The sequence below is a fragment of the Equus caballus genome, chromosome 18, assembly GCF_041296265.1.
Source record: "Equus caballus isolate H_3958 breed thoroughbred chromosome 18, TB-T2T, whole genome shotgun sequence".
NCBI classification, from domain to species: domain Eukaryota; kingdom Metazoa; phylum Chordata; class Mammalia; order Perissodactyla; family Equidae; genus Equus; species Equus caballus.
Window position 1 is genome coordinate 56,509,486 of NC_091701.1, and position 24,912 is coordinate 56,534,397.

The 24,912-nt window shown below is 34.5% G+C and overlaps 1 protein-coding gene across 3 annotated transcripts in view; it reads left to right on the forward strand.

Moving 5' to 3' along the window:
- The window catches only part of AGPS (alkylglycerone phosphate synthase), a 139,449-nt gene that overhangs the window by 67,233 nt on the left and 47,304 nt on the right, over positions 1 to 24,912 (forward strand). For all 3 annotated transcript variants that reach the window (XM_023622056.2, XM_070241276.1, XM_070241275.1), the window contains 2 exons: positions 3,335 to 3,443; positions 15,778 to 15,905. In XM_023622056.2, coding sequence (XP_023477824.2) covers positions 3,335 to 3,443; positions 15,778 to 15,905 — 237 coding nt within the window. The remainder of the gene's footprint in view (positions 1 to 3,334; positions 3,444 to 15,777; positions 15,906 to 24,912) is intronic.

A 24,912-nucleotide genomic window follows, 5' to 3' on the forward strand; every position in this document is an offset into this window, starting at 1 on the left:
TATATTTATTTTTCTGAAAAAAACTTTCTCTGTATAGAATTAAAAAGCCCAATTGACAATGTTCTAGTAAGTGGCACTATGACCTGTGATATTTTATGTGCACACCATTTTGTTTTATCTGATCTGGTGCCAGTGCTCTGGGAGTTAGTGTAATAATAGTGTAACTATGAACATCCTGGTTAGGAATTAGGTATCATTTGTAGCTTTTCCATTGATTGGTTGTATGATCTTGTGCAAATTAGTTCACTTTCTAAGCTTCAGTTTCCTACTCTGTAAAATAGAATAATGATAATTGATGTATAGAATTATTATACGAAGTAAAGGACATAAAATGAAAACTCTTAGCAGAGTCCCTTGTGTGTAGTAGGTGCTTCATAAATGTTAGTTCCCTTATCATCAATATTTTGGTAACAATTTAAAAGAAGTTTAATTTATGAGACTATTAAAATGATGTTCCTAACATTATTCCTAGAGCTTTGTGTTTCAAATGTGAAGTTTCAACATTTTCATCAATATCTTTGCTGCTAGAAATATCAAATCTTTAATGAAATAGTCTGGTCCTTTATAGGTAACACCCAGCAATTTAAGACTTTAAGTGTCTGTATTATAAACACTTTAAAAATGTTTACATTATCCTGTTTATTTTTTTTATTGAGGATATTTTAGAAATCACACTTTTTTTGCATTAAAATACAAATTCATGGGGCCAGCCCCGTGGCCGAGTGGTTAAGTTTGCGTGCTCTGCTTTTTGGTGGCCCAGGGTTTCACCGGTTTGAATCCTGGGCGTGGACATGGCACTGCTCATCAAGCTATGCTGAGGCAGCGTCCCACGTGCCATAACTAGAAGGACCCACAACTAAAAAGACACAACTTTCTACTGGGGGGCTTTGGGAGAAAAAGGAAAAATAAAATCTTTGGGGAAAAAAAAAAGCAAATTCAGTTTCAGAGGAGAGAATTTGATCCTTTTGCTGTTGGATTGTTAAGAGCCTTATCAGAGTTAAGCAAATATTTGATATATTGGTACATTTAGTACTGCTAAAGCATGTAATTTATTTGAATCCTTTTTTGGAGATATTTAAAGGCCACAAATTATAAGCATACATCCTAATGTACTTATTTGCATTAGTAATTACCGTAGACATTTTATTTTTAACTTAAATTTTTTTGTACTATATAATTTCCACTGAAACTGTCTTAATTTACTTTAATTGCTTTTATGAAAACTTTATTAGATTTCTTTATGTGGCTACAGATGGAACTCATGAAAAAAATTAAACTTTTTGAGTGTGTTAAATGTTTCTCTAATTAATATTGGCACATACTTCTTTGAAGTACAATAAGTGATGATACTAATACCCATTTAACTGTTTGGAAAAAGCTGAAGATAGTTCGTTAGTATAAATTTTTAAGATTATAATCTGAAAATTGAGAAGTCTCAGTGCTTTCTATGTACAGTGGGATAAACTTTTCATCTTAAATTCTGATCTCTACTTGTTTTCAAGTAAGGAATTCTAATTATAGTCCAATTCAAATTTGTTTTTTAATATCTTCACTAAAGGATTTCCTGAGCATTTCTGATTAAATGATTATGATTTCTTATGCTGATACTATAGAGCTGAAGCTTTTGGACATTAGCAATAATCCATTGCTTCTATGAAAGGTGCCTTGGTAGACTTTTCAGTTATGAAGCACTATGCAAAGGAACTTCAGATATGTTATGTATATTAAATACATATAATAATTACTGACACTTTTAATATCTTTGTATTTATTCTTCCAAAACTTTTTTCTAGGCATGTTCACCAACACGTCTGTATCTAATTTTTAAGATGAAAAAGGATCATACTGTGTTTAATTTGCTTCTTAAATATATTATCAACATATGAATATGTAAATGAACATAGGTTTGCACAATCATTTTTAAAGATTTTATTTTTCCTTTTTCTCCTCGAAGCCCCCCGGTACACAGTTGTATATTTTTAGTTGTGGGTCCTTCTAGTTGTGGCATGTGGGATGCCGCCTCAGCGTGGCTTGATGAGCGGTGCTGTGTCCACGCCCAGGATCTGAACTGGCAAGCCCTGGGCCGCTGAAGCAGAGTGACCACGGGACCGGCCCCTGCACAATCATTTTTAGAGTCCACCTAATTCTCTTTTATTGATAACTCATGGTTTATTAAAGTAACTCTATTAAGGAGCATTTAAATTATTATTAATTTCAAAATTATAGAAAACAAAGGGAAAAATATCTTCTTTAGTAATTTCTTTAGCATACATCTTTAATCATTTTCATGGGTATGTTCCTAGAGCTTGAATTATTGGATCAAGATGTTTATATGTTTTTAAGTCTTTGGATGCTTACACCCAAATTTCCCTGTAGAAATTTTGTGCCAATTGACAGTCCTACTAGCACTATGAGAATCTTTATTTTACTAGACTTTTAATTTATGTTATGTTTTTTAATTTTTTATTTCTTAAATTGCTAGTGAATCTGAACTTTTAAAATGACCTCACTGGCAATTTTTATTTCTTATTTTGTGAATTGCTTATTGATGTCCTCTGCTCATTCCTTCAACAATAAATAGACTTTTTTTATTTCTGTCAAAAAATCATTCTAAAAATGTATTGGATTTTTACCTAACCATTTCTGATGCTCATCTCAGAAACTATTTTTGAGTGATGCCCTCTTCCGGTATACTTACTTTCTCACCTGTTGGACATGTCACACATAATTTCTCTCCCTCTCTTTTTCTCAGTCAATGCATCTCCCTCTTCATTCCAGTTTTCACCTGAACGTAATCAGTACTTCATTCTTTTCACTCTTTTCTACTTAGTGGGCAAAGTAAACAAGTTGAAGGTGGAGATAAGGCAGGAATAAATTTTTTCTTAGAATTCTAAGCATCTAGAACAATGCTTGACATGAATAGTGGTACTTCATAAATATTGTTAAATAAGTGAAAGAATGAGCCTATTAAAGTATGATCATTGCTATTTTTTCTCTTCTTTTTAGTTCTTTGCCACATGGATAACCCTAGACTAAATTTAGTTTAAAGAAGTGTGTTTTTCAGTTCTTAAGATGATGAATATACCTAAACTAATAACTATCTTAGATTGATTTTTCCCTCTTTTAAAGTTAAATAAAATTTATTTTTAGTCTAAGAATTACTAAAAGATATTAGAATTCTGAAGGGCACCCTACCATCTATCACTTAACCCAATATTTAAAAAGTAGTATTTTACATAAATATATATGGATGTATGTACACACACACACACACACCCCCCACACCATTCACTGACAAATGTCTAGAATTTACATCGTGCTTTGTATTAAACAGGTGGTTCATATAAAAATGGTAACACCTAGAGGTATAATAGAAAAAAGCTGTCAAGGACCTCGTATGTCAACAGGCCCTGATATCCATCACTTCATCATGGGATCTGAAGGTAACTATTACTACAAATTTATTATGAAAACATACAGGTTAGTGACTCAGCTTTGTGAAAATCTGTGATATTGTGATATCAGATCTTTGAAAGAAAGACGTGTTTTATATATTTAAAGAATGGTGATTTTTAAAAAAGTTTTATTACTTTAATTTAGTACTTCATAAAGTTTTTATATTGAGAACATCTTATTAAACTTCCTCTTACATTTTGCTTTTTTATAGTTTTAAAAACAGCTTAGTCTTTTTGGTTTTATTTTTTTCTTTTAGAGTTTTTAATCAGTAATTTTAGGAAGAGAAGTTATTATGGTTTAAAATGGTTTGCTTTAACATTATATTATAGTATTCTTTAATCTTGTCTGGATAATCAGGAGGAAAGGACTGATGGAGTATTGTTTTATTGTCTTTCTATAATTATATATTTTGTTGTTGCTATTTGATGTTTTGAATAAGTGGAATTTAAAATTCTGTTGATTCACATATCTTTTAAAACTTACCTTGGTCTTTTATTTTTTCATTAATTAAGTAGTATCCTTTGCTTGGATACTTAATGCTGGGTAGATTAGAATGTAGTTCTTCATTTTATCCAAAACATTTAATTCCTGTACCAATCAGAAAAAAACTAATCTTCTTTCTGTTTGTGAACTAATTATTATGTAGGCACTGTGAAATGTATGGATAAGGTGAACATGGGCTTATTTTTCAGGTAGAATAGTAGAGAGGGGTACCCCTTAAATTTAGAGAAATAAGATAAAACAAGTGGTTTTAAATTAGCAGAGGAACTCATTACTCACTTGAGAAGGTGGTGTACGCTGAAAAAAGAGAGAGATTTTGGAAACATTTAGCTGTGTTCGTGGATAACATTTAGTTATATTCATTGATACAGCAATTATCATAAACTAGGATGTTAGGGCATAAATTCTAACCTTTGACAGTAACATCAAGGAGGGAAGAAAGTAACAAACTATGTCTCTTAGTGACATGGCTAGAAGTCAACTACTGAGTTGATGACCAGCGAGATAGCTTAGCTCTTTTTCATGATGATCAATGACAGACTTTTGTCAAGATATCTCACCAGTTTACTCTCTCATCAGTATACTCTTCTGTGGAACCACAGAACTATATTTTTAATAAGAAAAATATATGGTAAATTCCTTTAAATAATATAGTTCTCTAATAGTATTATGAAACTTTTTGTACTAATGCGTCATCTAAAAGTTAACTAAAAGAATATTCCTTTTTGCCATCAAATGTCAAATGAATAACAAATAGGTATTAAAATTGATAATTATACTATTGTTGTATACATAGTTGGAGTCAGCTCTATAAATATAAATTATCTTTTGAAGTAACCACATCAAGCATTTTTTTCCTCCCATCTATTAACATTTAAAAAATTCTAGTTGCTAGGTACTATGCTGGCACACTCAAGGACACAGGTAATAATAGACAATTATAATACAGTATGGTAAATTCTGTGATAGAAATAAACACAGGAAAAATATGGACAAGGGGCACGTTGGTGGGTGCTTAAGAAGACTTCCCCAGAGACACTGTGCCTAAAGTGGCCCCTGAAGGTTGGTAAGGAGAAAATAGTTCCAGACAGAGTTGAGAGAATAAGGTGGGGAGGGAGTTGCCCTGCAGAGAGAACTGCATGTGGGCATGCTCAGAAGTGAGAAAGAACCGTGTGTGCTTCGTGAAGCTGCCAGTCTTTCAGTACAACTAGAACAGAAGATTTACGTGTAGGGTGGAGTGGGCAGCAGATCCAGGGGCAGAGTGGTAAGGGTCACAGGGTGGCTGGAGGGATAATTTGGTCTTTTATGCCTTTTAAAATAGTTTGAACTTTATCTGAAAGACTGGACTACTTTCCTCAGTAGTAAATTATTGTATAAATTTAAGGAAGGCAAACTCATTATAGTAAAGTAAGCAAAGAAATATGATTTATGAGAAACATATTCTAGGGTAAATTAATTACTGTATTTAAATGAGATTTTATTGTAAATATGCATGTAGAATGCCATACTGATTTAAGAGCATGAACCATGAAATCTGTCAGATCTGGATTTCAGTCTTGGTTCCACCACTTATATTTCTGTGACTTTCAGTAAATTAGGTGTTTCTCTATGTCCAATGTCCTCAGCTATAAAATGGGGATAATATAAATTATCCATCTTCGTAAGTTTTTTGTGAGGATTAAATGAGATTGTGCTGAGCAGTCTATAAGCATGTAGTAAGTAATCAACAAATGTTAAATGTGTTACTCTTGTTGTGGCTGTTTATTATTTTGGCATCAATGATCTTTACAAGTGTATTTATGGTCCCTAATCCCCATTTCTGTATTGTATGTATATAGAGTCGTCTGAATATAGGTCAGGAGACAACATTTACTGAGAAAGTAAATTTATGTGAAATCATGTTTTTTTGTAAAATGTATTTTTATCTGCTATTTTGAACTATCTAAATAATAACCTCATGCCTTAAATGTGAATTATAAACTTTTCCTCTAGCTTTAAAAATATTTTCTTTTGCGATAGTTAAATTTGAAAGTATTACCATTAAAAAATCTATTTTCCACTACCCTACTATGTTCCATGTGTGACTAACCATGTTAAGTTTAATGCTTTTGTCTTGTTATGAAGTTTTCATAATGATTTTTTTCTGCAATCAGCTTCCTCTCATTTTAGATGCTATAACATGATCAATGTAATGAAAATTTCAATAAATAGTCAAAGCATTTGAAATGCTTTGCATTCTTTTTCTGTGTGTGGAATTTACTATGTAGTAGCTTATAATGATTTCCTCATTTATTTGAAAAACAGTTAAAAGTACATTTTTTTTAACCCATGACCCACACTTGTTTTAGCCATCACTCTAGAAAGAAATACATGGAATGCTTATTATCAGTCCTCTTGTGTAGTTTTATTAGTCATTTTTTGGTTATATAAATCTTACTCTTTGGTGGATTCCTCAGGAAAGGCAGGTTTGTATATCCCATGAGTTCTGGAATGTTCTAAACTGTTTTTCTATAGCCTTGATACTTGTAGGACAGCTTGAGTGGCTATAATATCTTTGGGTCACTCTTTCTTTCCTGTTTCTTGCAAATGCTGCTCTGCTGTTGCTTTGGTTTTCTATGTTGTTCTAAAGAAATCTGATGCCAGTTCTCTTGCCTTTGTAGCTTGTTTTCTCTTTTTGCCTGCAGGCCCTGGGGATTTTTTTTTTTTTCTTTCTTTCTTTCTTTTTTGAGGAAGATTAGCCCTGAGCTAACTACTGCCAGTCCTCCTCTTTTTGCTGAGGAAGCCTGGCCGAGTTAACATCCGTGCCCATCTTCCTCTACTTTACATGTGGGATGCCTACCACAGCATGGCGTGCCAAGCAGTGCCATGTCTGTACCTGGGATCCGAACCTGTGAACCCCAGGCCGCACAGAAGTGGAACTTAATCGCTGCGCCACCGGGCTGGCTCCGGGATTTTTTTCTTTATTGTTCAAGTTTACTACTTTTACTACTCAGACTTGATTGTCCTGGGTCACTTTGCTCTGGTACCCAGTGGACCCTTTCTGTCTATATATTCAGATCTTTTAGTTCTGGAAAGTTTTTTTAGATTGTAGTGTTAAATATTAGGGTTTTTTAAATTAATTGTTTTAATTTTTCTTCTTCAGGGACACCAATTATACATAGGTCTGGCTCCCTTTGCTTGTTCTCCATCTTAACCACTATTTCTGTGATCTTTTTTTCTCAACTTCTGTCTTTATTTCATTTTCATTCTCTTGATTATTTTCCTGCTTTTCTTCACTGGCTTTTATTAAGCTTTCATTTGAATCTATTCTCTCTCTCTCTTTTTTTTTTTTTTGCTGAGGAAGATTTGCCCAAGCTAACATCTGTTGCCAACCTTCCTCTTTTTGCTTGAGGAAGATGTACACTGCGCTAACATCTGTGCCAATCTTCCTCTATTGTGTATGTGGGTCACCACCACAGCATGGCTGCCAATGAGTGCTGTAGGTTGGGCCTGAGAACTGAACGCAGGCTGTTGAAGCAGAGTGCACCACACTTAACCGCTAGGCCACAGGGCTGGCCCCCTTGATTCTGTTCTCTATTCTCCTTTGGCTACCTTATAACTTAGCCTTCATGTTTTTTTTTTTTAAAGATTGTATTTTTTTCCTTTTTCTCCCCAAACCCCCCCGGTACATAGTTATATAGTCTTCATTGTGGGTCCTTCTAGGTGTGGCATGTGGGATGCCACCTCAGCATGGTCTGATGAGCAGTGCCATGTCCGCGCCCAGGATTCGAACCAACGAAACACTGGGCCGCCTGCAGCGGAGCATGCAAACTTAACCACTCGGCCACGGGGCCAGCCCCTAGCCTTCATTTTTTAATGTGTTTTGTTGTTCTAGTTCTTGTCTGAGTTTGATCATCTCTTATTTCATTTGTTCTTGTTCTTTGTCCATTTATGTTTTTAGTGTTTGTATTTCTGATTCAAATATTTTTTTATAACCCAAGATGTTTGTTTGGCAGTATTTAATTCAGTTTGAAATGTTGTGTTACACTTTTCTTCAAGATCATGGTTGGTTTTGTGGGGGAGACTTTTCATCAGAAGAAAAGTTTTATTTACATTTTCTGACTTTTTGCAGTAGTTTTTATGGACTTGGTCTGCATTTTTCTGTTCCTATTTATTACTTGGAAAGAGTTCCTAGTTTGAGAGTGTTCTTTTCTGTCACTTCTACACTCTTTTGTGCTATTTGTTTTATGGGTGGTGGTGTCTTTGGTGGGAGAAGACATGGCATGTCTTGTTTCTCTTTCATTTCTATAGGATCTTTAATTTTCCTCTTCTTTTATTCTTTCCCTTCTCTGCCTTGTCTACAAGGAGTACCACATCTCTCTAAATATGATGTTCCCTTGAAGATACTCCCCTTGCTTCTCCAAGGCTGTCAGTTTTGGTTCCTCCCATCTGAAACCCCTCCTCGTACCCAGGGCTGTGGATTACCAGACCCTGTACAGAATTTTGGCATTATTGTTGCGCTTTTACTTTCTGGGGTTGATTTTGTCTGTACTTCCTCCAAGTCCTCTGCTACCCTCTACTCTTTGGAATGGAGTCTTTTAAGCCACTCCTTACTCACTTTCTGCCCTTACCAGCTTGCAGCAGCTAGAAGGCTGTAGAAGATCTGTTGAAATTTTTTCTTTTTATCTCTACTTACAGGTAATTTGAAGGTCATAGTGTTTTTTGTCTCCTAGTTATACTTCAGTAATTACTGAAAGTGTAGGTCTTGTGTGGTTTTATTTGTTTTCCTTTGTTGATTTTTATGTTTTGGGGGAAGAGTAGATGGAGAGGGAAGATTCAGAATCAAATGACTGCCATGTTTCTCAGTTCTGAAGTCGCCTGAAAGTATATTTTCAAATCATGAAAGATTTTATTTACTTTAAGAAAATACTTGCATTTCATGTTAAATAGCAGTTGAAGCTTTCAGTTTTCTTGAGGACAAACATTAGATTTGAAAATTATAAAAGGGAACATTCTTAAATTTATTGCAAAATTTTTGTTAAAACAGAAAGAAAAGTGAATGACATATAAGTCTCTATGATGTCACATTGCCATGGAGTTATTTTTACACAGTTATATAAAGTGGATATGAAATATTGGTACAATGTGCATATAATCAAGCGATGATAAGTAATCTGAATTTGAATCTAAGTCTGAGTGGAAGCTGCCCTCAGTCAAACTGCGTTTGCGACCTGGATGGATGGGACAGCCCTGCAGAACTCATAGCTGGAGAGTTGCACAGACTCGCTCTGGTCATTTTATTAACCATGCAATAATGCAAGGTCTCCTTTTACTAATTTCTAGTTTTCTTAACCTCACTTATAGTGTTATGGTGGGTGTTACTACTTTAGGGTGCCTACTATACATGTGAGGCAATATGGGTATATAGAAATTTAAGGCATGATCACTTCTTACCAGGACCTTAGAATTCTGATGTAGAATTAGAATTTTAAAGAAAATTTGCTAATGTAAAGGTATTATATATTTTAAAATCAACTTTTTGAAGAAGTAATTACATGGACAAAATTAAAATATGTACAGACGTACAAAATTCAAAAGGTGCCAAAGGATGTCTTGGGAAAAATCTGCCACCTGCCCCATTCTTCCAGGCATGTCCCTTGCCCAGGGGAAACGCTATTGTTATATATAAGCAGATATGTATGTGTTTTTAAAAACACAAGTGGGAGTTTATTACTCTTTGCTTTACACTTAATTTTATAAAGCTTGCTTCATGTCATCATGTTGAGTCACTTCCTTCTTTTTGACCACTACCAGATATTCTAATCCTTGACTGTACTCTTGTGTTTAACCAGACCCTGTGTGATTGGCATTGGTTGGATTATATTTAGATTATATTATATGTTGTAATTAAAAGAATGTTTTCAAATGGCATCATTTCTCAGATGTAAGGAGATACAAAAAGCTGGGAACTTGGAGTTTAGTTTTAAATAGAAAAATTTTCTGTCTAAAATCAAGGCTTATACTGACCTTCTTTTCCTTAATGCATTTCAATCTGGTGACTTTTGAGTTGGAGCAAGTATTTATTAAAGTTTTTGGTTATCTGTGGGCAGATGAGAGTAAGTGGAAAAGATCGTTCATGTCTTTAGGAGCTTATGCGTCCTGACAAATTTCAATTTATTTGTAGAAACACCTTTTAAGATGAGGTGTTAATTCTAAGACTATCAGGAACTTCTAAAAATGTTGGAAAGAGTAGAAAGAATTACAAATAAGCTTAATGATGGTGTCAGTATAGTGGTAAGCAAGTGAGCAACTTTAAAAATTAAAGCGATACTACTTGTCTTGGTAAGAACGAATAGGTGTGATAGATAATTCTGTGCTGGCAGATGAGGAGACAGCATAATACTAATAGTTTACCTGTCAGCCTTTTGCCTCTTTTCTGGCAAAGGTTTAGAAGTTCTTTTAGACTCCTTCTATAGTCTAAGATATCTATTTCTAAAATTTCACTCTTTATGAAACGTATGGCTGGTGGCTCCTTGTTTAAGAAGATAACTGAAGTTTTCTTTGTAATTCATTCTGAGAATTAGATAACTTATACTGGTTATTTCTCTTTTTTAGTAGCTTTATTGAAATATAATTCACATACCATAAAATTCACCCATTTAAAGTGTATTCCTTAGAAGAGAGAGTTTCTAAGGTTGGTGTTTGAGATTTTTTTCTGTACCTAGGAGGGGTCCTCCGCACTATTTCTTTCTTCTTTTCCCCAGTTTTATTGGGAAATAATTGATGTACATCACTGTATAAGTTTAAGGTGTACAGCCTGATGGTTTGATTTACATATATTGTGAAATGATTACCACAACAGGTTTAGTTAACATCCATCATCTCATACAGATAAATAAAAAAGAAAAGAGAAAAAAATTCTCCTTGTAATGAGAACTCTTAGGATCTACTCACTTAACAACTTCTCTATGTATTGTACAGCAGTGCTAACTGTAGTCATCATGTTGTATATTACATCCCTAGTACTTACTTATCTTAATACTGAGAGATTGTATATAAATATAACTTTTTAATCTGTTTGTCCGTCAGTGGATGCTTAGATTGTTTCCATGTCTTGGCTATTGTAAATAATGCTACTGTGAACATGACAATGCAGATATCTTTTCAAGTTAGTGTTTTCATTTCCCTTGAATATATTCCCAGAAGTGGAATTGCTGGATCATATGATGGTTCTATTTTAAATTTTTTGAGCATCCTCCATACTGTTTTCCAGAATGGCTGTACCAATTTACAATCCCACCAACAGTGCGCAAGGGTTCCCTTTTCTCCATATCCGCACCAACACTTGTTATCTCTTGTCTTTTTTGATGGCCATTCTAATAGGCATGAAATGATATCTCATTGTGATTTTAATTTGCATTTTCCTAATGACTAGTGATGTTGAGCATCTTTTCATGTACTTATTGGCTATTCGTATGTCTTCTTTGGAAAAATGTCTGTTCAGGTCCTTTGCCCATTTTTTAGATTATTTGTTTTTTGATATTGAGTTTTATGAGTTCTTTATTTATTTTGGATATTAACCCCTTATTAGATATATGGTTTGCAAATATTTTTTCCCATTCCATAGGTTGTCTTTTCATTTTGTTTATGGTTTCTTTTGCTGTACAGAAGCTTTTTTTTTTTTTAAGGAAGATTAGCCCTGAGCTAACATCTGCTGCCAATCCTCCTCTTTTTGCTGAGAAAGACTGGCCCTGAGCTCACATCCGTGCCCATCTTCCTCCACTTTATATGTGGGCTGCCTGCCACAGCATGGCTTGCCAAGAGGTGCCATGTCCGTACCTGGGGTCCAAACTGGTGAACCCTGGGCTGCTGAAGCAGAATGTGTGCACTTAACTGCTGCGCCACTGGGCCGGCCCCTAGGAGCTGTTTAGTTTGATATAGTCCTACTTGGTTTTTATTTTGTTGCTTGCGCTTTAAGTGTGATTTCTAAAAACATCATTACCAGAACCCATGTCAGGGAGCTGTTTTCGTATGTCTTCTAGGAGTTTCGTGGATTTAGGTCTTACATTTGTCTTTTTGACTTAATTTTTGTGAGTGGTGTAAGATAGGAGTCAAGTTTCATTTTTTTATATGTGAATATCCAGTTTTCCCAGCACCATTTTTCGAAGAGACTGTCTTTTCTCCATTAAGTATTCTTGATTCCTTTGTCAAGTATTACTTAACTGCATATACTTGGGTTTATATCTGGGCTCTCGATTCTGTTCCACTGGTCTTTTTGTCTGTTTTAATGCCAGTATCATACTGTTTTAATTACTATAGATTTTTAGTATTGCTTGAAGTCGGGAAGTGTGATGCTTCCTGTTTTGTTGTTCTTTCTCAAGATTTCTTTGGCTACATGGGATCTTTCGTGGTTTTATATGAATTTGAGGAGTGTTTTTCTATTTCTGTAAAAAATGCCATTGGAATCTTAGTAGGGGTTGTGTTGATTTATAGATGTCTTTTGGTGATGTTGACATTTTAACAATATAAATTCTTCCAATCCATGAACACAGAATACCTTTCTATTTATTTGTATCGTCTTCAATTTCTTTCATCAGTGTCTCGTAGTTTTCACAGTAGAGATCTTTCACCTCCTTGTTAGATTTATTCCAAAGTATTTTATTGTTTTTGATGCTATTGTAAATGGGATAGATTTCTTTATTTCTTTTTCAGAAAATTCATTGTTCGTGTATAGGAATGTTACTATTTTGTATGTTAACTTTGTATCCTGCATCTTTACTGAATTTGTTGGTTAGTTCTAACAGTTTTTTGGTTGAGTCTTTAGGATCCTCACTGTATGAAGTCATGACATCTGCAAATAGAGACAGTTTTACTTCTTGCTTTTTAATTCTTATGCCTTTTATTTCTTTTTCTTGCCTGATTGCTCTAGCTCAGATTCTAGCATCTCCTCTGTTTCTAACCAGGAAAACTAGCTGACCTACAGTTTTGCTTGTATCGCCAGTAAATTTACCTGTGTCCTTCCAGTTGCCTTTTACCACATCCTCCACTGTTTTCATGAGTCTTCTTAGGCTTGAACTTCTCTGTGCTCTGTTGAAAGTAAAGTAATTTCTTTTGGAAAGAGATTAGGAGCTGTCTTATGGCTTGTTTCTTCTCTCAGGCAGTCTCTGAGCCATGGCTCTGGAGGGTGGGGGTGGGGACAATGGCATGCTTTTCTCTGAAGACACCCCTGCTTTAGGAGCTAAGTGCTGAGGGGAAGGAAGAGGGAAAGTAGGTCTTCTCGGTTTGCTTCTCCTGCGTGGTACCAGCCCTTTATGAGCCAGGGCGAGGGTGATTGGGAACACAGTATTAGCACACCACTCAAAGTAGAGCCTCTATCCCACCAGTTAAGGCTGGGTGCAAGAAGTGAGCCTCCCAGCCCCCTCCACACACACACTTGGATACACTCACCTGGAACTTAGCCTCAGGAAAAGGTAACTGAGGGCAGAGTGTTATATGGAATAGAATTAAAGTTTTTTCTGAAATTAAGAAAGCCTTCATGTATATATCCAAGAGAAAGGAAAACATATGTCCACACAAAAACTTGTACTTATGTATATTCATAGAATCATTATTCATAGTAACCAAAAAGTGGAAACCTATGGAACTTTCAGCCCCACTCCCTCGGCTCTGGGGAGGGGAGAGGAGCTGGATGTTGAATTAGTCACCAATGACCAATGGGTTAATCAGTCATGCCTGTGTAATGAAGCCTCCCTAAAAATCCCTAAAATACAGGTTTTAGAGAGCTTCTGGGTAGGTGAACACATGGAGGTGACGGGAGGATAGTGTATCTGGAGAGGGCGTGGAAACTCTGCACCTCTTCCCTCTTACTTTGCCCTATGCATCTCTTCCATCTGGCTGTTCCCGAGTTGTATCCATTAATAATAAACTGGTAATCTAGTAGAAAAAAAAAAACAAGAAACCCCAATGTCCGTCTACTGATGAATGGATAAACAAAATGAATTATACCATACAGTGGAATAATATCTGGCAATTAAAAAGGAATGAAGTACTTAATACGTGCTACAACTTGGATGAACCTTGAAAACATTATCTAAATGAAGGAAACCAGTCACAAAAGAGCACATATTGTAAGATTCTATTTGTATGAAATGTCCGGAATAGGCAAATTTATAGAGACAGAAATAGATAAGTGGTTGCATAGGGCTGAGGTAGGTGTGGGGGAATGGAGGATGACTGTTTCATGAATACAGGGTTACTTTTTGGGGGTGATAAACATGTTTTAAACTTAGATTATATAGTGATAGTTACATGTGTCTGTGAATATACTAAAAACTATTGAATTTTACACTTCAAATGGGTGGATTTTTTTTTAATATCTTTTTTTTTTTAAGATTTTATTTTTCCTTTTTCTCCCCAAAGCCCCCGGTACATAGTTGTATATTTTTAGTTGTGGATCCTTCTAGTTGTGGCATGTGGGATGCCGCCTCAGCATCGCTTGATGAGCGGTGCCATGTCCGGGCCCGGGATCCGAACCGGCGAAACCCTGGGCCGCGGGGAAGCAGAGCACGAGAACTTAATCACTCGGCATGGGGCTGGCCCCTCAAATGGGTGAATTTTATGGGTGTGAATTACATCTTAGTAAAGATGCTAAGATAAAAGAGGAAGTCTAGTCACTTTATCATTTAAAATGTACAAGATGTATCTGTTTTTTATTCAAATATTAATGAGGCCAAACCTGTAAAGCCTTTGTGATTTTACAAGTCATAATAGATACTTCATATCTCAGTAAGAAATCATTTATATATGTGATGAACATATTGTGACCAAATGTAATGTAATTTACTTTTTATGGACTCATAGTAGTTTTTAATCTTGTATTACATATTAACGTTTTATTTTAGGGATATTATAAATTTATTGGAAGCTTTGATTTTTGTGATACTTTTTATTTCTAGTGTGTAATTAGTTCTACAATCTCAAAGATTTCTGTCTTTGTTCTTTTTTTCCTGATTATCAGAAAACTTGCTAATAGCATTAAAGATAATTTCTACCATTTGTCCCTCAGAAACCACTGGTTTGAAAAGCTTGGCTTTGTGAATATAATTGTTTCTAATCATGTCCCTTCAAATATTTTAGCATAGATATTTAGATCATGTAGTTATATTTAACTTGCGTTTTTCCTCTCTGATTTGTCCCCCACTCCTCCATGTAATAAAGAAGAGAACATTTGTTTCGTTGGTGCTCCTCTTGTGCTAGATATTTATAATGATTGTTTTGTCTCTGAAATATCTGGCTTTTTTGTTTCTTACACGGACATCTCAGTATTGCCTTTGTCTTTTCTTTGTATGGATTGTGGAAAAAAGGCAAGATGTAGTAGTCCCTCTAATTTCTTCTGTCATCTTAAGTTCTCATAGAAGGTTGAGTTCTTTTTGCCCCAATAAATTGTTCTCACAGTAAAAATAGGCACAAATATCAAAATATACTTTTGTATGAATGCATATGAGATGTAAAAGTCTGTTCTTTTTTAGATATTTTTTCTTTTAATAAGTTGTGATACTTTTAAAATTATTTAAAAGTAACCTTCTTGGAGAAAGTTTACCTTAAAAATGTTTTAAAATATTTATACATAACTGAGAAAAATGTATTCCAAAAATTGTTTTTTAGAAATTGTGCAATTTACTTAGTTGGTTTTCTAAAAAGACTTGAGTAGCTGTTATTCGACACATAGAACAGACTAGATAGATTTAAATGTGAATAATAGAATAATTAGATGAAATAGATTTAAATATGATTTAGAAAATTGGCATGTGATATATTGCATTATTCTCCCTTCTTTTTCAGGAACTCTTGGTGTGGTAACAGAAGCTACAATAAAAATCAGACCAATCCCTGAATACCAAAAGTATGGCTCGGTAGCTTTCCCTAATTTTGAACAAGGAGTAGCCTGTTTAAGAGAAATTGCAAAGCAGGTAAAAAAGATAACCACCCATATATATTTATATTTTTAAAATCCTACTGCATACTTGATTTTGATGTGTCACATATCATCTTTGTATTTAGTTATATTTGTGGTTTCTGCCCACTTCTATATGAAGTGGTAATGTAAGATCGTCCCTTTAAGTGCAGTTGCTGTTTCTTTCAGTAATTATATGCCTATTTCTTGGTTTAAAGAGTGCTGTACAGTTTTAAGCCAAGGTAAGTTATGTATTTGAGTTGATGGCTTTGAATGATTTTGTCTTTTATTGAATGTTACGTTTTCTTAAGTTATTTTTGGATAAGATATTTTGTGATTAATTGAAGTAATATTTAATTTTTCTTAAATTAAGACACTTATTGAAATTAAAATAGTGGCCCCAAAATTTAGAAATTAAATATAGATAATCAATTTTTATCAATTCTTAGAATGTGCTGCTACTGTGCCCTATTTATAATATTATCTAAGCTATAGCTTAAATTAAGTAATATAGTATAGCATAATATGACATAATATATTTAGCTATGACCTAAAAAGAATTCCCATTTTCTCCTCCTTTCTTAAAAAAAAAAAAGGATATATTATCAAAAGTTTTTAAAAGACTAGATAATGCCCAGTAATTTTATTTCTGTGTTTAGTTCTGTGTATCAGTGTGGAAATTCTTACATTTTTTTAGGCATTTGGTTCATTGTTTGACTTAGAATGGTTTGTGAAAATTCTTATTTCGTCATTTCCCAGGGAGGAAGTCAAGGGAGTAGACACCAGCCTCTTTCTTCTTGCTTTCCCCAAACTCTGAGAGTTCTTTAATACTTCCCGTCAGCTATACCTAGCTATAATCTTGAGGGCAAGGGTGCTTTCTAATGTGACCTGCACAGGTCTGCTTCTGGGCATGCAGGGCAGAGTGGAGGGAGGATCGGATGAGGCAAAGGAATGGGATCTGACGAGTACTGCATATTCCTGTGGGCTTTCTAAGGTACTGAAATGGAAAGTGGTGAAGAGTCTCATCTTCCCAGCACCCCAGAGAACCATTATGTATTCATGTTTTAAAGAAATTGAAAATGAACAAAAAAAGTTGTATTTACCCACATGTTTACCATTTTCAGTGCGTTTTATTCCATATACTCAGTTTTGCTTCCTGAGGCACTCATTCTTTCTAACAGTTTCCCTCTTTTAGGAAGTCCAGCTAGTGATCACCTAATCTAACAGTTGACAAGGATAATTTTTTTTCTTTTCTTTTAAAGATTGGCACCTGAGCTAACAACTGTTACCAATCTTTTTTGTTTTCTGGTTTATCTCCCCAACTGCCCCCCCGTACATAGTTATATATTCTAGTTGTAGGTCCTTCTAGGTGTGCTGTGTGGGATGCCACCTCAATGTGGCCTGACAAGCAGTGCCATGTCAGCTTCCAGGATCCGAACTGGCGAAACCCTGGTCCACTGCAGCGGAGCCTGCAAACTTAACCACTCGGCCACGGGGCTGGCCCCCAACAAGGATAATTTTTATAATTTCCAATTAGCTTTAGTTACTTATCAGTTAGATCACTTCCCCCATCAGGACTTAGCCATAGGCCCCTTAATCTTGATTGTCTTACTCCTGGTTGGGAGGAGAGTTTAAAAAGAAGTATAGTGTTGGAATAAACAATCTTGAACTTGTGGCAGGTTACTTGGGTGGTGTTAAAGCAGAAGTGAATGTTAATTGTTGAAATTCTTACATAAGAGCTCCTAATTCACTAGAGCTTTGGGGATATTATGTTATGGTTAGGGAGCTAGACTGTATGTATAGTAAGTATTATGCTGTGTTTGCTAAAATAATGAGATGGCAGTAATATTAAAAAGCAAGATTATTCAGTAAAGGAGGAGTGGAAATAAGTTTTAGGAGTACGTATCTGAGCCCTGAGCAGTAAAGTTCAAGTGTGTTCTGATAATTGTTGCTAAAACTTTTCATCACTTAAAGGCCAGGAAAGTCATTTCAAATTTAAGATACCAGGTATTAAGAAATAAAAGAACTGTTTGCAGAGCCTTATGGTTTTGCCTTTGAGTTAATACCTAGGAGAATGGAAAACTAGGGTTTTTTTTCTTTTTAAAGAAAACAACCATAAGTTCACAACTGAAAATGAAAACGAGACTAAACATTTTCCATAAATAGATTATATTTCCTTGTTAATTTCAAATCTTCCTTAATGAGTGATTTTTTTTTTCTGGGGTTTTTCGACTTTGTGTTGTAATTTATTTTTTGTGTTAAGTACTTTTATTTATATTTACTTGTCATCCTTGTCAAGCTTGACTCTCTGTCCCCCAAAAAAGCTTTATTATTAAAGATGTAGTTCGTATTACCTTTCTTGTTCAAGTTTTGAATGACATCTTTTTAACTGGCAATTATTGCCTCCATTTTTTTATGGCAAAATAAACATGAATGCCAAGTTAGATTTTTAAAAATAGTTATAGAACTTATGAAACTAGTCTGATTTGTACATACTTTCGACAGATCTTCACAAGGTCACATTCAGTCTATGTAGGCCAGCTCTGCTTCTTCACAGGATCTCCACTCTGTAGGACACAGAGTCAGTAAAAAGCGCTGTTGTAGGATCTTTGGAGTGGAGGTGGGCATATTTTATGCTCTCCTAAGTGCTGCATTTGCTTTCCGCATTGCAAATACTCACATGTAAATATATCTTCGGTTTCAATGAGAAATAATGTACAAATGTTTCAAAATCCTAAGTTTTTAATTTCATTAAAACGGAAATGTTTAATTTAAACATAAATAGTTGGTATAACCAGGTGCAGTTTTTGTTACAATTTAATATGCTCCTGGTAGAAAGTAACAGAGAAGAGCTACTTGTTGCTAATGAAAAGCAGGGGGTGAAATTTTCCTTCGTCTTGCGTAAGTCAGTAAAAGTTCTCCTTTTGTTTGTTTAAAAAATTTGTTGGGTATTCATACAAAGACCATAATCTAAATTCACTACAGAAAACTATGTTGGACATATATCTTGAAATAAATAAAGGTGATGATTGATAGAAAGTGCCACCCTGTGGTTAAAAAACCGATCAGAAAGAAAGCTCCTTTTTAATCAATAGTTTTAATAATTTGGTTCTGTGTACTTAGACAATTTTTAGAGACATAAATACCTTGTGACTAGGAATGCTTGCCTCACTTGAAACTGATTTAAAAGCCTAGATAATATTTTATTCTTAAATATTGCTCTTATAAATGAAACAATTGCTGAGAGTAGTTGCTGGGATTTGGAGATATTCCACTGTTTGGGGAACCTACCCATTTTACTCCTGTGATAATGCACATGTGGAGAAGCATTAATGTTATCTTCCCTGGAAATGGGTAAATGCTAGTATTATGGTTTAGGGGCATTTATATATTAGTTTCTAGAATGTACAAGTTTCATATGTCAAGAATGGTACTGATTGTGCTGCCCTACTTTGTAACAGTATTCTCAGACAGAATAATTGAGAAAATTATCAGATTTTGGCATTAGTCATTGTTCAATTTGCAATTTGGAATTTCAGCTGATAGCAGGAGAATTAAGATCCATTAAAATAGATGGTACATGGTTTATGGTTGTGCCAAATTCTTGATTGAATAATGAGTTGGCTGCTTGTAATTCCTCCCTGTCATTTCATAGCACTTTCATTTTTGCAATATTTTCAGATGCAAGTTGCTTTTGAAATGGGAAACTGTATTTTGGATGAATATATTTTGGAAAGGAGCATACGTGATTGTTCACAAATAGCAAAGCGGGCTCTGTGTGTATTTTCATCACTGTTCTTACTGAAGGAAATAAATTAAGCAACTTTATACTGGCAGCAGAAGGATTCTACTAAGGTCTCTCATCTGATCTTTGTCCGTGTAAGGAATTATCCTCTTTCAATTCTTCAGTGCCTTATGAGGAGCTAGAAAGGAAGATTTAGTGGAAGATTAATGTGATTCTCTCTCATAAGTGGCGGTTCACTATAATCTCCAACTTTACTCAGTAGATGGGTAAGTGACTTTTGAGACTTTCTCAGGAAGTGGATTTTCTCCTGTAGCCTCTCAAGAGGGGGGAAATTGTGTTTTTTAATCAGAATATCAGTGTCAGATATAATATTATTCTCTTATTGTTTGTTCAAAAATGACAGTGATGTCTTTACGAGGTTTAAAGGGAAAAAACTGAGTGTTGAAACAAGCTCGAAAGCAATTTTTGAAGTTTGGGTTTTTTTTCCTCCCCAATAAAACCTTAGGGGTAATACCCTGTGGTATTGAGAGAGGACCATTTGTTCCGTTAGAAGGAAATGCTGACTGTATGTATGTGTGACGTGGATTAGTACCCATTCCTCTGAAACCTCTCAGCATCACAACTCAGTTTTTAGAATTATAGGTTAAAAGGCAGCTTTTTCTCTCACTACCTTTTGACAAAGGGTGGCCCTTTCTACCTACCATGACTTTTATTTAAACAATTTTAAACTGATAGGGTGTTTTTTTCTGGTGAGTTTAGATCATAATTTGGGAAGAAATACATAGTTCATGTCTGACACATCAGAATGTTATATCTCAATTGTGAATTGTTCTGTTTTCAACTTGATTTATCCTGGAGGGGTTCAAAAAATTGAAAGGAGTTAGGTTTAGCACTTATATTACAAAACGTTTAACGCTTCTTTATATTCAGCAATAATTCTTGGAAATAATTTGTTACATATAGAGAATGGAATCGTTATTTTTAATCATTTTTTTGTGTCATACTTTTTTCCCTCTGAAAGCAGAGAGAATGACCTAGCCAAATGTTTGGTTAATTGGATTATTTACGGTACGATTCAACAAAATGTATTTAAGTAGAGGACAGTTACACGATATCCTCTTGACCAGGAGCTACTCAAAACAAGTCATTATACCTTTACTAAACTGAAAATATAAAATTATGACTAGGAGACTGTTTGGCATTAACTTTTGTCCCTTTTCTTAATATAAGTGGAGGGAAATATGTACTCCTTTATTTCATTCTTTAAAACCAAGAGATAATTCTCTTGGTAAAAAAATTCTTGCTTACAATGTGGACTCCTAGCTCTAGGCCAGTATGTCATTTCCAATAGGATTAGCTAGTTATACCAATAGCCTTAAATATTGTTTGATTTCATCTGTGCTATCAATTCTGATTTATTAGTTAGTGGAAGAATTAATTCTATCTGTATTTTAAGTTTTTATATCTAGAAATTTGCATTTAGCCGAATTCTCTTCTTTCACAAATCCTTTTTTGAACTTTTATATCAATTTATTTTATGTGAGGTAGTATACTCTTACCTTTATCTCCAACATAGTGCAGTGGGTATTATGTAAGTTAAATAGAAGTGGTTCCTGTATCCTAATAATCACTAAGGATTTTGCATATCATAATAAATTTTCTGTGTTTACATTTTTGTATAGCTATGTACAAGGGGTTTGTTACTGGAGCATTGGCTTCTGATACAGTATGAGATTAGTAGGCTATCCCCAGAATAGTCTGTAAGGCTCAGGAATTTGGGCTGTTCTAGAGTCTATACAGAAAGTTTGATTTACTCCTTGAAGAAACAAACCTTTTCAATTCAAAGATGATTTATTCGTTAACCAAGGTACCAAAAATATAGGACTCCCATTCAGTGTTTATATTTTATAGTTTATCTTTATGAAGTTAGAATAGTAGAAATCCTGCAGGCATTTAAAATATGTTAATATTGAATTTCTTCTGCCAGTAACTAATAAACTAAGAGAGATATTCTCAAAGAATGTGTCTCATCTGAAGTGCGAGTTCTGGTTTTCTCTGTGACAAATAAGAGATATGACTTAGTTTCATAAAAACAAATTTTGCAGGGGCTGGCCCCGTGGCTGAGTGGTTAAGTTCACGCGCTCCGCTGCAGGTGGCCCAGTGTTCGTTGGTTCGCATCCTGGGTGTGGACATGGCACTGTTCATCAAACCACGCTGAGGCAGTGTCCCACATGCCACAACTAGAAGGACCCACAACAAAGAATATACAACTATGTACCGGGGGGCTTGGGAGAAAAAGGAAAAACATAAAATCTTTAAAAAAAAAACCAAAAAAACCCAAATTTTGCAGAAATCTTTTGATGTGTTTCTTTCCTTTTTTTTTTTTTTTTGAAGATTAGCCCTGAGCTAATATCTGCCAATCCTCCTCTCTTTTGCTGAGAAAGACTGGCCCTGAGCTAACATCCGTGCCCATCTTCCTCTTCTTTATATGTGGGATGCCTTCCACAGCGTGGCTTGCCAAGCAGTGCCATGTCTGCACCTGGGATCCGAACTGGTGAACCCCAGGCCTCCAAAATAGAACGTGCGCACTTAACTGCTGCACCACTGGCCTGGCCCCTGATTTGTTTCTTATAGGGGCTATTTTTTGGAGAAAATGGTTAGATTGAGAAATCTGTTGCTTTTTAAGTTAATGAAGAGAATTCTACTAAGTAAATAAGACTAATCAGAGTGGTTGTTTTTTATTTTTCAAGTTATATGTTCAAGTAATTCCTGATTATATTTTACTAAATAGTCTGAAAAGATATGAGAAAATTCAATATGGACTAATAATGAAATATCAGTATATTTGTTTTATCTGAGAAAAGAATAAATAAATAACTACAATGACCTCAAAGCACAGTTATAAGACGAAGTCAAATTATTGGCAATTTCTTCTCTTTAGTGATGTTACAAAGTACACTTTAGGTACAAGTCAGGTGACATGAGAGATTCTAGTGAGGGCACATTTATCGTAGTAGGAAAGAAGTGAGTTATTTCATTAACTCCAGTTTGAGTATGCAATTTTTGTTTGAATGTTCTTCAAGTTCCCCGAATATATCATTGACCCACCATTAAAATTACTTAGTAAAAATATTTCCTCTCAGGTTAGTTCTGATCACCTACCACCAGGGGTCACTTTAACTCAAGGACCCTTTTTCCCTTTCCTCATCTATGTAATATTCTCAGAGTAATGTAATTGAAGAGCCTGGGAGTGAATTTAGAGCTCAAATTCTCAGAATTTGTGATGTCTCTAACTTCTAAAGGAAAAAGTTTGAGGTTGTTTAATTGAAACATAACGTAGCCTTAACTACAGGTATAGTAACAGATTGAATGTCGTTTTTTAAGAATAGTAACATATTTTAGTCTTTTGATTACAGGAACTTCTGTTTAATTAGCTGTAGTGGCACCTTTGAGTTTAAAATTCGAGAAGACTTTGCCCGCTTTGTATTTTTAGAATGATGCGCTTTGATTTACAAATTATCAATTGTTAGAGGATCGTAAAGCAATCTATATGCTGTTTTTAATTTGAGTGCTTTGCCTATGAGAACGTGTTTGTGACAGTAACTGAAAAAGTCTATTTCCTGACTTTTAAAATGGCATTGTTAAAACGTGAAACTCAGTAAAGCTGTTGGTTTGCTTTTGGTAATAAGTCAGTGTTGAAAACTAATGTAGCATTTATTATCTAGATACAAAAGGCTTTCTTTAGCTTCTTATTCTTTTCTGATAGTCTGTGTCTGTAACCATCTGCCCTGCGTCAGTATGAATAGGAATAGTAGATGACTGACTAGTTTATGTGACTCAGCTGTCAACTTAAACTCATGTTCAGTAGAGTTCACTATCAGTTGCTCTATGTGTGAGTGCCCCGAAGCTTTCCTACTTATTTTTCCAACTTTTTAATTTGACAGTGTTAAGCAAAACTTGAATGAAGAGTACAGTGATCACATGAATATCCATCTTGTATATTCAACAATTGTTAACTTTTTGCTCTGTTTTATTTGTTTGTATCTATGTTTTCTGGACCATTGGAAATTAAGTTGCAGACAGTATGACACTTGACTTCTAAATGTTTCAGCATACATCTCCTAAAAATAAGGGTATTCTTCTTTATGACCATAATACCATTATCATGTCTAAGACAATCAGCAGTAATTTCTTAATGCCGTCTAATATTCATTCTATAATCAGATGAGTCCAATTGTCCCCAAAATGTATTTTGTGTGTTTTCAAACCAAGATTTTCTCAAGGCCTGCATATTGTGTTTTAGTTGTTTTAGAGACTGAACTCCGCTAGAAATTTACTATACTAAATGTAATATACATTTTCCACATTTTCTGATATATACCCATGCTGCTTGTTTTCATTAATAGCAGCTGCTATAGATACTGGTAAAGTAGAATCTGGGTGATAATAGGAGATGGAATTTACAAGTTGTTGGTAGGAATTAAAATTCTTTTTTTTTCCCCCAATAATGACAGAATGGCTCTTAATTCTGTCTCATATTTTACGGATGTACTGAAGCCAAAATACAAAGCTATGTATGTTATGTGATATTCTATTTATTATATAAAGAAAAGAAACTTGGTCTAATCAGGCTTCATATGTTTTATTAGTTGATGTGCCTGTTTTATTAAAGCATCTCAGGAAAATTGATTTTACTTTAGTATTTTGGAAACTGGTAACATTTTTAGAAATATTAACCCAACGACAAAGATACCTTTATACCAAGATTTGAAGTTACTTAGGTTGTAGATTTTTAAACTTTATTTTGTAACTATTATTCTTTTAATAAGATCACAAAATAGCAAATAAGGTAATTTTCTTTTTTTGTTTCAAATATGACTTTAAAGCTCTTGTCTGTGTGTGTTTGTGTGTTTTGAGTGATGTTTTTGGATGCTGTGTGGTGTATTTGAAATGTGCTCATCTAGCAGTCAGGGTGTCTTGGTCCTAGTTCTGTCTTTACTGTTTATACAGTCACCTGACCTCTCTCAAGTCTTTCAACCTCTCTGGTTGTGTATCCTCAGCTATAAAATGGGGATAATACCAGTTCTGCTACTCTGACAGGGTTGTTTCTTATATTAAATAAAGACCTATGAAAGCAGCTTGGAAGCCATAGGATTCTATAAAATGTAAGGCAATAGGTTATTGTTACTCTGTGTATATAAAATTACCTAATAGTGTTTCTTTAGATTTGGCAGTGATTTTTTTATATATAGATTGAATTATGTCACCTTTAGTATCA